Source organism: Aulostomus chinensis, chromosome 8, assembly GCF_037954235.1.
Source record: "Aulostomus chinensis isolate RoL2024-O1b breed Wild chromosome 8, RoL_Achi_v1.0, whole genome shotgun sequence".
Classification (NCBI taxonomy): domain Eukaryota; kingdom Metazoa; phylum Chordata; class Actinopteri; order Syngnathiformes; family Aulostomidae; genus Aulostomus; species Aulostomus chinensis.
Window position 1 is genome coordinate 25,897,333 of NC_141327.1, and position 14,908 is coordinate 25,912,240.

At 42.1% G+C, this 14,908-nt stretch overlaps 1 protein-coding gene across 3 annotated transcripts in view; it reads left to right on the forward strand.

Annotated features, from left to right (window-relative positions):
- The window catches only part of LOC147257793 (protein sidekick-1-like), a 234,687-nt gene that overhangs the window by 206,223 nt on the left and 13,556 nt on the right, over window positions 1-14,908 (forward strand). For all 3 annotated transcript variants that reach the window (XM_086211962.1, XM_086211963.1, XM_086211966.1), the window contains 6 exons: window positions 320-418; window positions 4,782-4,976; window positions 9,561-9,762; window positions 13,118-13,221; window positions 13,363-13,433; window positions 14,183-14,321. In XM_086211962.1, the coding sequence (XP_086068088.1) occupies window positions 320-418; window positions 4,782-4,976; window positions 9,561-9,762; window positions 13,118-13,221; window positions 13,363-13,433; window positions 14,183-14,321 (810 nt within the window). The remainder of the gene's footprint in view (window positions 1-319; window positions 419-4,781; window positions 4,977-9,560; window positions 9,763-13,117; window positions 13,222-13,362; window positions 13,434-14,182; window positions 14,322-14,908) is intronic.

Consider the following 14,908-nt stretch of genomic DNA (forward strand, 5'->3'; position numbering starts at 1 on the left):
GTAGTATGAACCTCCATCCTGTCTGTCATTCACATTCTGGACACACATTCACATAGACGTTTATGTGGTGCTGTGTGACTTTGATCAGGAGCAAAGTGAGGGTGTGTGTGTGTGTGTGTGTGTGTGTGCGCGTGTAAATCATACAAAGTGCATATACGCTGTAAAGCTTAATGCCTCTTACTCAGAACGAGGTGCTTGATGTTGAGATACTCCATCTCCCATTATAGTAATGAAGTAGTACTTGTGTGTTTTCACTGTTGCTCTGTGTATATTATCAGTTCAGTGTGCTACCAACTCAAGTCTCTCTTTTCCTCTGCAGTCCCAGGACCTCCAGTCAGGATGGTGTTTCCAGAGGTTCGACTATCATCAGTGAGGGTGGTCTGGCAGCCTCCCACAAAGCCAAATGGCATCATATTAGGTACAAAAGACAAACACACACACACACACACATTCACACCCACACACACACTCACACCCACGCACACAAGAGGGGAAACTTTTGAGGGCAACATTTGAATCATAATCAAGAGTTTTCCTTTTGTAGTGACAGGAGATTTATTTGGAGTTGCTGGAGGACAGGCCTCTGCTTACAAAGGGAATGAGTTTGCAGCTCGCTGTGATCTTTGAAGGGAAGGAAGCAGAAGTTGTAAAATGTAAAAGAGCTGATTCTGTTTTTAGCTTTCAAACAAGGGTTAGCTCTCTCTACTGTTCAATGCCAAGGTTTCTCTGTGTTTATGTTCGTGTCCGTGTGTGCACATACGAGTGTGTCTGAGTGTCAGTCATCAAGCTTGTATTCTGGAAAAAAGCTATTATAACTGCTGAAGCAAGACACCTTTCCTAATGCATACATAGCAGCATGTATAGATATAAATACAAACTGAGATCTGCACATATCACTTGTTTCTCAGAGTGAAAATTGCAGAGCGCAGAATGAATCAAATAGAACAGATTAATAGAAAGAAAGAGAAGTGAAGTACAAGAGAGAGGGATATCGAAGGGGAGAGACAACAGACAGGAGATGCATGAAGGTGAGAAGAGAGGCGCCGTGTGCGTGTGTGTGTGTGTGTGCGTGTGTGTGTGTGTGTTTAGATAGAGGAGAAGTATTTCTCCTCTCAGTAGGGGGCAGGGCACATTGTCCAGCAGGACAATGAATGGTGTGTCACTGTATTGTAAGCTGGAAGACATTTAGTGCAACACCGTTTTGTGACAAAAGGATGAGAGGGAGGGCAAATCTCTCTTGATCTCTCACACACACATAGAAGCGGTCATGCTGTGTCCCTGCTAAGTGTGTGGTGTTTATGATGATTGTGTGGTTATGTCTGTGCGTGTTTATGAAAGTGTAAATAACTGTAGTGTCCCGTATCTTTAATGCTCATTATCGCCTCATTTCTCCTCTGGTTCTCAACCCCTGGGACACTGACACAGAAGGTGGGCAGAGGAGAACAATGTCATGGAAGGTGTCTATCAATCTCATTTGGCATAAGGCAGAAGGGCATTTGTGTTTCTAAGCAACTTCTCAATGAATATGCAACCACCTGCCCTTAAACATCCCAGCGAGACTTCATCCTCGTACCACTAACAGGTCTTGAATATGTAGTTTGGACACACGGGAAAAAAAAGGTACTCTGCTATTTACTGGAGGATACGCATGATAATATCATGAAGAATGGTAACTGCCAGTAACTGTCTGGTTCACACTCCACACATTTGCCAAAAAAAAAAAAAAAGACAAAACAAATAAAAACATTTAAAGACGAATTTGAATGAAGGTGTTTGTTGATATTGTATTGCTTGCACAATATCATTAGTCCCACGAAAGAAGTCTCACACACTTCAGCTAAGTTCGGAACAGAAGGCTCTCAGAGGACAGTAAAAAATAATCACCCATGTAATATCTGGGCACTTCGAAGAGACGACAGAAGTTAAACGGACACCTGTTGAAGCGTCCGTCACCCTGCTCCTCCAATAAACGTGCCGATCGGCCCCAAAATGTCATTGATCTGTCATGGCCGGGCTGCACCAATCCACCAGCTTCTGTGGAAATCAGCCTGGTAGTTTTTGTGTAATGGTCCTGATGGACGGACAGACAAGTAGACAGATGGGATTGAAAAAGTGTCTTCCTTTGTGGATACTGGAAGTCTTCCATATCAGACTGCACATATATTTTTGGGGAAGTTTCATTCAAGGCTTTTAAAGGCGTATTTATTTGTTGTTCTGTTATCAGTTTGACTGCCTCGCTATTGAGAAATACACGGTTAATGAAGTTTACCTAAAGCAATGCTTTTTACTTTGCCTACAAGTGATTAGATTTACTTAGGAAGCATATGGTCATGCTCTTCATTCGTTGCAGACTTCTAATGTTCTCTGTAACTGCAAGGTTATTTCTTTGTAGTCCATAAAAACTATCCCTTAAATTAAGACTCGCAGCAAACGCAAAACAAATAAATGTAGTGTATTCTACCTGCACAGCATAAATAAGAAGACAAAGTTAGTGAGGGGCAGGTTAATGTAGCCAAGAGCCACATTTACCCTCCAGAGACTTAAAACAGGGTTTAAATGATTGTGTATGAAGTGTTCATCATTCATTGCTATAATTAATAAAAAAAAACTTAATGTATTTGTAAAAGTATTCATTGATAACACATTCTTTTATTCTGTGTATAAATGTATGTATACACACATAATATATAATTATACACACAATGAATGTATATGTATATATATATATATATATATATATATATATATATATATACACGTGCGCGCGTGTGTGTCATGATATGCATGATAAATGATGATAATGTTTCTGTGTCTCTGCCAGATATATAAATACAGTTGTGAAATTATTCCATTATTAAGAGGATAATAATACACTAATCTTATAATCTTATGTTTACAGTTCGATTTGCAATTTCATGTTGGAAAAGTAATCAGTGCTGCTTTAATTGAACGGCGTCAAAACTTGCATTTTATCTGATCTGGCCTCTTTCAGTAAGACTCCAGGAACATTTTGCAGGAAAAAAATATATATTTTTAAAAAAACAACCTAAATTAAGTCATCATTATTCTTAGATCAATTAAAGCATCCATTAATGCATCTTCAGGACTCACTAAATACAAATTAAATGCAAAACAACCCATTAAACAATTAAAATAAACCACAAAATATTGGGAAAATCAATTAGGATTGTTAAAGGACAAGTGAAGTCCAACGTCAACATAGTTTGTTTATTCAACACTCAGCGATGGTTTGGAGGGAAAAGGCTCTGTGGTTATTATTTAACTCTTAATTTTTGTAGAGATGAATAAATGCACTAAGAGACAAGAGGAAGAGGCATAAAGCTCGTCACCACCAGGTAAATGCACACCAGAGACGTGCGCATCCAAGCAATCCACTCACAGCTGCAACAGAAATGGCGATGTAAGCTATAGCGGAGCAAACATGAGGAATGTCCAAAAATTCAAGACAAAGTAGAACTCATACTGTTTTTATTAAAGTTTTTTTTTTTTCTGCAAGTCGGACAAAAAGCGGCTGCAACAAAGGCTAGATGTTAAAAGTTGTAAGCCTCAGTGAGCAACACCTGGCCTTCACTTGGCCAGGCCTTTATCCCCTCTGCTCAGAGCCCGTAGAGGTGGCAAAACACACAGAGAATCAGCCGTCGCGGGTGCTGAGACACGGAGAACTTGCGGTTGCTGTGTGCTCTTTGAATACTTTGTGGTAAAGTTAAGTTACTGTGCGAAAAATGAACTTAGTCAGGAGCATCCAGAACCACATAAGGGGAGGGAAATCCATTGAGCATCGAGCTGCAGATGCACATTTTGAATGCCTTAAGCTACAGCATGAGGCAGTTTGAAATACTGGGTCCATGTTACATTTTCTGTGGAAAAACTTAACAAGGGCATTTAAAATGACATTGTCACTTTGTAACAGAGATTTAGCGTCCTGTGTCTCATGGCGGGGGGTCCTAATATTATTCAGTACAGCACCTAATACTGTGCGATGACCCAGTTGTAACCATGCTGGAGGATTTGTGATCGCGCTGTTATCCAATAATCTTCCACACTCTGATTTCACATTAACATACAATCAGACTATCTGACAAGATTATCACCAGCACAACCAGATTAGATGCCTCTCAGCAGATTATCATCCTGACAGTTCACAGTGAACCAATCACCTCTTCACGCTGTGTTTGTGTGATGTGTTTGTGTGTGTTCGGTGTACAATACAATCTTCATATTGAGAGCCTTTGTGAGTGGCCACTGGCCTGTGGAAAGCTTGGTCGGGGCTCAATGATTTGAGTGTGTGTCTGGTTGTGTGTGTGTGTGTGTGTGTACGTGAGTGTGTTATTACATGGCCTACTGCACATGAGACAGAGAAGCAGAGTGAGTCACAGCCAAGGGGAAGGCAGAGTTGTTGTATAATGTGTGTGTATCTGTCAGCATGTGTGCATCGCTGTGTGCTGTACTGGTATTAAATGTCAGAATAATGATTTCTGCAGTAGTTTTGTGTATATTCTTGAGAAATAGAGAGGCCAAGGCCACCGTAAGTACACAGGTAGAAAAATGAAAGAAACTAATGGATCAGATCTCTGTTAAAAAAAAAAAAATGTAAAAAGCTACGAGAAGTTTGAGGAGCTGCAGGAAAGTATGTTTGTTTGTGCTTTGTCTGATTCCTGTGGGCTCTGTAATCTAAAGTAGGGCACAAAAACACACAAATTAAAGACTTCTACGAAGTTTCAACTGTCTTTCATCTCCCTCTGCCCCCCCCCCCCCCCCAGGATACCAAATCTCCTACCGCCGGGAAAGCAGGGACCCTCTGCGCTGGACCACAGTGGAAGTCGGTTCCAACGGGCGCCAGTTCACCGTCACAGGACTCTCCCCTGAGCAGACATACGTGTTCCGACTTACTGCCCGCACGGCCATAGGCTGGGGAAAAGAGCAGGACGCTCTAGTTGTGACCACTGAACGTAGAGGTAAATTTACACTGTGCCTGCTGCCGTTCAGACAACCACTATTACTGAAATACGGGAGTCACTGGGCCTGAATAAATCCTGAAGAGAATGTATTGTTATGAAATTGTGAGAAGTGCTTGCCCCATGTGCATTGACACGATCAAGTATTGCTTTCAGAAAGTCATAGAACCAGCATCAAACCCTTGACATGTAAGAGTGGGAACAGTTGAACAATCATCAGGGGAGTGGAAGTCTCAAAAGCTTGCATTTGTTCATCTAATGTTGAACTCATAGCATAGCAAGGTAATGAGCTATAATGGTTTCATGTTTAATTCAAATGATAAATAAGATCATTATGAAATATTCAAATTAATCACTTTAAGTAGGAATGGCTTGATTCATGTTGCTCATTTCAAATTTTCGTCAGCTCAAGTTAATTACCTGAGCCCACCTTAATTATGTTGTTTGGCTTTTGTCATTTTTTTTCTTTCTTCTATATTAAAAGGATGGGCTCAGATTTTTTTCAAGTCTTATTGTTATAAAGTATTGAGGTTTATTTATTGGCTATAACCTTCATCTATGAGGAAATGTGATCACGGGAGTTGGTTTAGGAGAACAACTCAAAAGGTTACGGATGTATGTTGGTAGGAGGGAGGTAAAATGAGTTTGACCTTTCAGAACTTCATTTTTAGGACAAATTTAAAACTTTTTGTTACTTTCTAATTTGGCTCTGCAAGGAAATCATGTCAGCTGAAACGCAAATAGAGATGGACACACAAAAAAAAGATGGAATTTGGAAGATCTGCTCAGTGATCACTCGCTTTGAGTCCTACGATCTTATATTGACTGAAGCTGAACTTTAGAGAAGAGCGGCACGGTGGTGCAGTGGTCAGCACTGCGGCCTCACAGCAAGAAGGTTCCGGGTTCAAGCCCTGGCTCCAGCACAGGATCTTTCTGTGTGAGTCTCCATGTTCTCCCTGTTCCTGTGTGGGTTCTCTCTGGTACTCCAGCTTCCTCCCACAGTCCAAAGGACTCCAGAGGAGACGAGGTTAATCCAGACTCTAAATTGACTGTAGATGTGACTGTGAGTGTGAATGGTTGTCTGTCTGGACTGGCGACCCGTCCAGGGTGAACCCCGCCTCTCGTCCGACCTTCCCAAACCTCACTAGGGTTCATTTGGAATGAGACCACTTGAGAGCAGGAATATATTTAGTAAATTGTTAGGCTGCTAGGTCATTTCTGTTCATAGATTGATTGCTTATGAAGGAAGAGCCTGGAAAGGTTAAGTTGATCAACATTTATTATCTCTACAGCTCTTTGTAGAGGTGCAATGACTTTTGGTTGATGGGACATCCCTGCTGAGATAAAAGGAGCTTTAACCACTGGGCTTCTGATCAACATGTTGATGCATCATAATGTGCCACCAAACATCAGCATATAATAAAAATGATGACCTTTTCCATTACATTTCACATACGTACAGAACAAAATGGCATTTATAAACCTGCTGCATGAATAGCTGCTAAGAGAAAAGTGAACAAAAAAAACCAAACAAATCGAATTCAGGCATCCTGCAAATCATGACAGTCCATCTATTCAATAGCAGTCAGTTAAAAAGAGGAAGCTCAGCTATTAGATTAACATTAAAAAAGATGCTGGTTATTAGAGAGAGAATGAGAATGTCCTGACTGATTGACTGAGACAGCAAGGACTATATTTCTCATAAACTGTCGTTACACTGGTTTCTTTCTCATAGCAGCATGCTCTGTTGTGGGCGGGTGAAATCTGCAGTTAGTAGGTGAGAAAGAAAATTAAATTGGCCGTGTGTTGAAATGCCAGTGGTTGGGAAGAGTGAGCACAGGCCAGAAAACAAGATCTGAAAGCAATAAATAGATCCCGAACCAAATCCATAGTCCTAGCAGCACTCTGCAATTATGGCATTTTCCTATTCCAGGACATTTCCTTGATCTAATTCCGACAGTCGATGGCATCACCAGTTTAACGCTGAGGGCCAGATGTACTTTGGAGAGCATAATCACAGGAGACGGTGACAAACTGACAGACGATGACAGGGACGTGTTGGTTGCTAGTGTGAGCAAACGTCAGGAATCTGATTTTGATAAAGACTGGATTTTTACCATCAAAATAATGAGAGATAAATTAACATTGATGGCATTTTGGATGTGTGTTGTGTATTGTTTACCCATAGTTATGCCAAAGCTTTTGGAGACAGCCTTGTTCTCTACAAGTTTTTCATTCCTTAAAAAAAGAACATTGACATCTAGTTCTAGTAACATCTAGTTTAACTGACAGCTGGTCTTTTGATTTGAGCCAAGCTAAGAAAAAGCGTTCGCACTCACGGAAAATATCCTTTTCAAGATGGAGTTACAGTGTTTCTGATGTTGGGCTGTCAGCGGCCAATGCTAACATTAACTGGACCCAAAATACTACAGCTTGCGTTGATATTTTTGAGGGATTTCAGTTGCATCAACAAACCAAAATCCATCACTGAATTGACTTCTGGTGCCAGCTGTTCAGTGCTGAAAGTCTAGAAATCTCCTTCTATTGACAGGCAGTTAATTGATTTTTTTCATGAAAACATGGCGTTGTGATGTCAGATATTCTGGGCTAACCGCATGTGTAGCGCATTTTAATGACACATATACGATTGGCAGCATCACTGTCTGGGTTCAGGTTTACAATTCAGTGGCTCGCTGTTCCACTTCAGTAACATAATGGCCTTTTCTTAGTGTGAGACAGACAGAAAAGCCAGATCAAAAATTCTTTCTGATGATGCTGAAAAGACTTAAATTAATCCCTAGAAAAAGTAAATTGGTCTTTTGATGGTGAAATTGTGTGCAAAGCAACGTGACAGACACCACTTCTCCCTCTAGAGAGGCTTCTCTATGCTGATGTTTGTCTCCAACAGGGTGATAATTGATAAGGTAATTGGCAACAAAGCGTATTTATAAGAACACATTCCTCCCAGCGCAGTGACTGCACCATTCCAATCTGCTCTCCGTCTGTCTCATCCTGTTTTACCCGGTCAATGTCTCATATTCTCTCTCCTCCCTTCTGCAGTCCCCTCCTTTCCTCTGCCTTGCTTTTTGCAGTAAACAGTTAAGTGCTGAAAGGGCAGCTCTGGTTCTGACAATTATGAGTTTATTATCAGAACATGATCTTAACCGAGGAATGGAACCAGAACAGACAGAGAGACACAGATGGTATCACGCAAACAAAAGAGAGAATAATCAAATCTTGAAGGGACTGAAGAATAAGGGCAAGAGGGAAGAAGGGAGCCAAACAGATTTGACTTAATTACTTCTGATAAGGATGGATGAAGGAAGGCAAACCTGTGTGTGTGTGTGTGTGTGTGTGTGTGTGTGTGTGTGTGTGTGTGTGTGTGTGTGTGTGTTGGAGAGACCATGCGTGTGCGTATGTTTGAGAACATAAGTGCAGATTAATTAAACCTCAGAGGGAATCGATAATGCTTTTATTGCTAGACGTAATCAATAACCTGATGCCCCTGAAATTAAACAGTTATGCCCCCCAACCGTTTGTGTTTGTGTTAATCTGTGTGTATGCGTGTGCGTTCGCGTGCGTGCGTGTGTCTTCTAATCTAATCACACTGCAACTGCCAACATGGTTGTAGAAAGATACCAAGTCTCAGAGCCATCTTTCATCGTCTAATTGAATAGCAAATACTCAGACAAATACACACTCACGCGCTCTCTCTCTCTCTCTCTCTCTCACATACACACACCCTAGCAACCTGTTGCAAAATTTTCTCTCTGATGCTGCAGCCATTAGATTTCTTGTTTCATTTAAACATGGATGTAACAGTCAGACAGGGGTACATATGGCATAACTGTTGGCTGCCACATTCATGTATTTCATGTTGTTTATCACTTGTGGTTCAAGATTATGGACATTTTCTTTCAGACCGTCCGTTTAAATATATATGACACCACAGGCAGATGGCAAATGAAAGAAAACGAAGAATTCATAAGGCATTGGAGAAACAAAGGGAATGGAAATGCTTCCATACTGAGGGCTAGAGTGGCGTTGATGCTGTGATGAGTGTGAAAGCGATGTGAATTACACGCTTTGTATCATGTGGCCATCAGTCGACAAATCAAATCGAAAGCCAGATTTCTGCAGCAAAAGCAGAGAGATCTTTTGAGGAATGTAAAGATCCGTCCTCTCTTTCTGCAGACTTGGAACATCTTTGCCAAGGAACCCTGAAGCTATGTCTGTATATCAGAGGCAATTAGTGTTGAACCATTTTGGTCACTCGGGGGTCGCAAAAACGTCACATCATTATCTGACTGGTTTGTGTGACATGGACATGGCAGCGCCGAGCTGTTAACGTCAGGAGGAAGATATCTGCCAATAAGTGCAAGATGCAGCCTAAGAAGTGTTTTATAGGAGGAGAAAATGAAAACTTTGATGTAGCATATATTTATCTTATAATTAGAGATAAGGTGTAGGAGACACTTCTCCTTCAAGTCCCCTCTTCCTGTCTATGTCACACCGCTTTTTCTACCTTCTCATCTTCTCTTATCTCTCCTCTTGTGTCTTTCAACCACCACGCTACGTCCTCAGAGCGTCCCCAGCCACCCAGGAAGTTGTCTGTCCCCCAGGATGGGGTGGAATCTCGCCAACTCTGCCTCCACTGGGTGACTGGCAGCTCAGGCTCCTCCCCCCTGAGATACTTCACCCTGCAAATTAAGGAGCTGCCAAACGGGGACTGGACCACACATACTGCTGACATCCCGCACAATGTGACTGCCTGGACTGTTGAAAGGTACACACACATGCATATTTAATGTCACACACACTGAGGCATTGATTTCTCCACCTGCTATCGTAGCACTCATATACTAGTCCACACAGGGAGTGTGTAGGGTCTAGGATTTGCTATTGAGCTTTGCAAGGTCACAGTGTTCAACAGTATTTTTCTGACTGTGTAGAAGCTTGAGGTGGATTCTCCCATGTTGACGTTTACACTGCAACACCCCCAGTCAAACCAGGAGAGCATCAAGTTTCCAAAAATGTTTCAGTTAGTGCTCGTGCAGAAAACCTGTTGAGATGCTAAAAGTTACTTACACATTTTTAATCAACATAAACTGTAGCTGCTAGCGTCTCATTTTGTGTAATTGAAGCAGCAAAAGAGGATTGTGTTTCCCCCTCACTCCTCTCACTCAAGTTCATCTTGTCAGTCTGGGGATTGAACTGGCAACCGTCCAGTTACGAACTCACTTCTCATGTAGCTTTAGCCTCAGCTAGCTGTCGCTAGAGCTGCTAAAATATGCAAGCCGTGGTGGCAGTGGTAGCCAGCAAAATAGCAGAACTGACAGTGTCCTGCTCGAAAACAGAGGCATGCCTTTGTTTACTGCTGAGTGAAAACAAGGGCCTATTGTTTCAGAAATAACTTTGAATTGTGAATCTGCCATCACTGTTATTGCCGCATCTGTGCTGTGTTAGGACAGAAAGGCTTGCAGGCAGTAGTGGGGGGGGGGGGGGGGGTTAGTGAAGGCCATGTAGGATAATAAACCTGCATCCCTGTTTTGTCTTTACAGCACCCGTACAGGGAAATGTTGTTTATACCATGTTGGACAGTCTGTAAAAAAACCTTGTAATGTTTATGCATCCCGGGGGAGACGGGGGGGGGGGGGGGGGGGCTGTGGTAAATTCTCAAATAAAACAACAAAGAATCAGAAAAATGATTTAGAACTTTGAGCACAGAAAAAGTTATGCTGAGTGAATCACAAATAAATAAAAGTAGAAGCCACCAGGGAGAGCAGAGTAATCATAATCACAGCAGACATTTCAGTCACCTAATAACACCGGCTCAGCAGGAAGTGCTCTCTGTCTCTTATTACCATTTTCTCACTCTACCTTTGTGCTTTCAAGTTTGTGTTGTTTTTCCATCATGCACCCACTTTTACCTTCAGAATTCACACTACTCCCTCATCCCTCCATCCATCCCTCCATCAACCTCAAAGCTTTCTCCCTCGTTCATCCGCAAGTATCACTTTCATTCACTCTGTTGAAGAGCACTTCATTCCCTTTTGCGTCTCTTCCTTTTCCATCCCTCCATCCTCTCCTCCCTGGTGAGATGGGTATGATGGCAGCTGGTGATGGTGGTCAGGATGGATGGCTACTCCAACATCCCCAGCAGCCTGAGAAGCAGGAGTATGATGAGGCTCCTCTAGCGTGTGCTGTGTGCTCCCACATGTGTCTTCCACTCCGTGACTGTTTGTCTGCGAGTGTTCTCTCAGCGTGTCTGCACAGCCGGCCTCGGGGAGCGTCGATCTGCCACGATCGCGCTGTTGTTGTTTTGCTGTAGTTTTCTTGCCCATCCTGTCACTGAATGCTTTCATGACATCACCGGATAGAGGAATTAGTTTACATCTTTTCATGCTCACACTCGTACGTACTGGTTAGCCATCCTTAATTGTTGTTTTCCACCGAGACATCTTTGGAACCAAAACATGGAGGTCCCCAGGCTGATGTACAGACACATACACACTTTCAAACACTGTCCTTAACATTCTCCCAGTGTGCTGTTGGTACACCACCCTCTTTGAGCTTGATGCCTTTGATGTTCTATTCCTACAATACCCACAACCCCATAGGGCCTTTTCTTTTGCCTTATTGGGCCCGTCTCATTATTATACAAGAAGACACATGAGCAGTCCTCCTGTTGCCAGCTGAATTTCTAGCTGGTCCTCTGACGTCTCTCAGGGACCATAATGTCTGGAGAAGGATCTTACAGGTAGATGTACCAGGAGGAAATGAGTTTCTGTTGCATGTTAGTAAATTACAATGTGATCTCACAGCACTGATGACACGTTAGATTAATTTAAAATATCGGGGGGGGGGGGTGGTTGCTGCTCTCGTTGCCAACTGTAAAAAGTGACCAATTTCCAACTGTGTGCACAGGAAAGTTTATTGGAGGATAAATTCAAAGTATTAGCTTTCTACAAGGCATCATATTTCACGCTTGTTCAGCTAGTCACTATAACAATGGTGAATGCCCATAGGCCTGATTATAAGTGCATGTAGAGTAAATCTTTTTATCAAAATGACTGATGTAAGTTGTTATCTGTGCTTATTAATGTGTTCACCTTGCACAGAGGAGAAATGCAGATAAGATTTTGTGGTTGTATGGCTGTTAACAAAAAAAAAAAAAAAAACCTGTGGAGGCAATTAGGAAATGTCTAAGATAATTATTATTCAAGACCCCGTCTGCTCTTAAGAGGCCACTGGAAGAGCAAAACACGTCTGAGAGAAGGGGAAACGTTGCAGGAGTAGTTATTCCTAGACTGTTAAAGGTACCCAAAGGAGTTTTTGCACTACTTGTGGTGTTGTAGAGCAACATTTTAATGAACAGGTTCACACAAAGCGCTGAAGTCTGGCCTGGACTCTTGTTCTGTGGACGGCAGCCTGGGTGCTTGTGTCATCCGAAACTGGTTTAATCCACATCTAAGATGTGTGTCCTCTTCACTATAATTTCTGATGCCTGAAAGAGATTAATCGTACAGCTTGAATTAGAAACATTACAACAATGTCATAGTGAGTTATCTTATCCAGACATACACACAGCACCTTCAGAGAGGCTGTGGTTAAAGGGTGGGCTTGTGTTTATTGGTTTTATCACTGGTGCGAATGGGGAACGGAACAGAAGAGTGTGTGAAAGGAACACTGCAGGTGTTTGTTCTGAGAGGAGAAGAAAAAGGCCACAAGCCAAACTGAACACAGGAATTGATTTTAAGACTTCCCTTAAAACATCTTGAGCAACGTTTTATAAGGAAGGAGACAGATTGTTTAAAAGGAAATTAATGCGTATTCATGCTCTTTGGTGGGAAATCTTTAGTAACTTGCTTTATGAAACAGTTACAGAAGCTGAGTTTACATGGACCCAGATATTCCACTCATAATCAGAGTAAAAATGTGTCATGTAAACATGGAATAGGCTGGAACCTTTCAATGTCTGTTCCTCAGTGAAATATTAGTCAAGTTAACAGTCAAGTTGGAATCTTCATTCAGAATTATTTCAGTCCCACACTGTGGCTACTGTGACTGAACCCTGTAGAAGAAGAACATATGTCTGAACATCGGTGCGTGTGTGTGTGTGTGTGTGTGTGTTTGTCTAGGCTGAAGCCCTTCACGTCATACAAGCTCCGGATGTTGGCCACTAATGATGTAGGAGACAGCGTTCTCAGTAAAGAGACAGAGGCTGTTACAACTCTGCAGGATGGTAAGAGGCTGGACTCAGATAGAGCAAAGGATGGAAAATATTTGGCTTTTTTTTTTTTCTGTGAAAATGCGAGTCTGTTTTTGTTGAGTTTTTTTTTTTTTTCTCCTCCTCACTATGTTCTTCTGTTTCTTTTCTGCTTAGTTCCTGATGAGCCTCCAGTGATCCTCTCCGTCAAACCATCAACCACTACCTCAGTCCTGGTGCAGTGGAAGGTATCGGCTATCATCATCACTCTGACATGCTTCAGACACGTCAGATCCACAACAAAAACTTCAGTCCAAGTGCAGGATAATCACTCGCATGGAGAGTAAAATCCCTGCAGAGATTCTCCGGATGTTTGTTTGCACTGGATGCAATTATCATTATTTATTGAAACGTTGGAAGGCAGCACAGGGGATGGACAGGCACACAAGAGGGATAGACGTCCAGGGTGAGAAATACGCTTTAATGCAGATACATCAGCAGGAGAGATGTTGGAGGGCGAGAGAGACAAACTTCACCAATGTCCAACAACAAAGGATAAAATAGAGAGGGGAGCAGCGAAGGTGGCTTAGAGCAACAGTGATATGTGAATAGACAGTAAATACAGCCTGACTGCTTCACTGACTCCCTCTTGCTCTTTGGAAATGTCTCCTCTCCTTCGAGCCTTATGGAAAAGCAGACGGAGGCTATGAAAAACAAAGTCATCAGTAATTTCCTCATCTTTTACCATCCACTGAAGCATCAATTCGCTTGTGGGGGTTACAGCCATACAACCCACCAGGCCTTTAAAAGAGGAGTCTGCTGATAAAACTTATCTACTGCTCAGCCAGCCTGTCATTGTCCTGCCCTCAGTACACCTCACCACCCCCAGGACAGTGGAAATGAGCAGTATTCTCACAAGCCCTGACATTTCTTCCGGATGAATTAATTACTAATACGTCTTCGTGTGTGCTGTGTTTGCTTATTGGCGTGTTGCCAGCGTCCCAGTGACGACGGTATCAATGGGGTGCTGACTGGATACCGGCTGTACTACAGAGAGCTCCCGGCAAACATCTCCTCTGTCGCTGAAACAGAAGTCCAGGCAACTAAAAACAACACCACAAGTGCCCTGATTACAAGTGAGTCCAACCACTACTAATTGAATTGATTGTTCACTCCAGGTAACTTTCATGTTCCTGGTCTTGCTGTTCCTGTTCTTCATTTAAGCACTGATCATTTACGACAATTTACTTCTTGATTAGTTTTTGAGGCAATCACCTTTTAGACACACATTTAAAATGACAACTGTGTCATTTGTTGATTATAGCAAACTAGCTTGAAAACTCTGTCTTTGTTTTTCTCTTGACAGCGTATAAAGGGTTGTTAATGTTTAAAAGCCTGGAGGGTCGTAAATGTGCATTTGATTGATTGCTACATATATTGCACTAAAACACTGAGGCTGAAGCTGCATTTCGTAGACAAAATGTCAGCATCTTTACCAATTAATGATCCATATGAGACAAACTCAAATATAAAAGCTTCTTATGTTGCAGTTTAGTTTAGCCCAAGTATTTTGTAAATGTGGGAAGGAAACTGTAAGATCAGGCTGTTGATTTGTCCCAACAAGCCTGTTAAGCCTGCACCATGACCACACACACAAACAAGAAAATAGTTTTGGTGATTTCTGAAATGTTTCCTTTTATCAAGCTTACAGCTGTTTTGAATT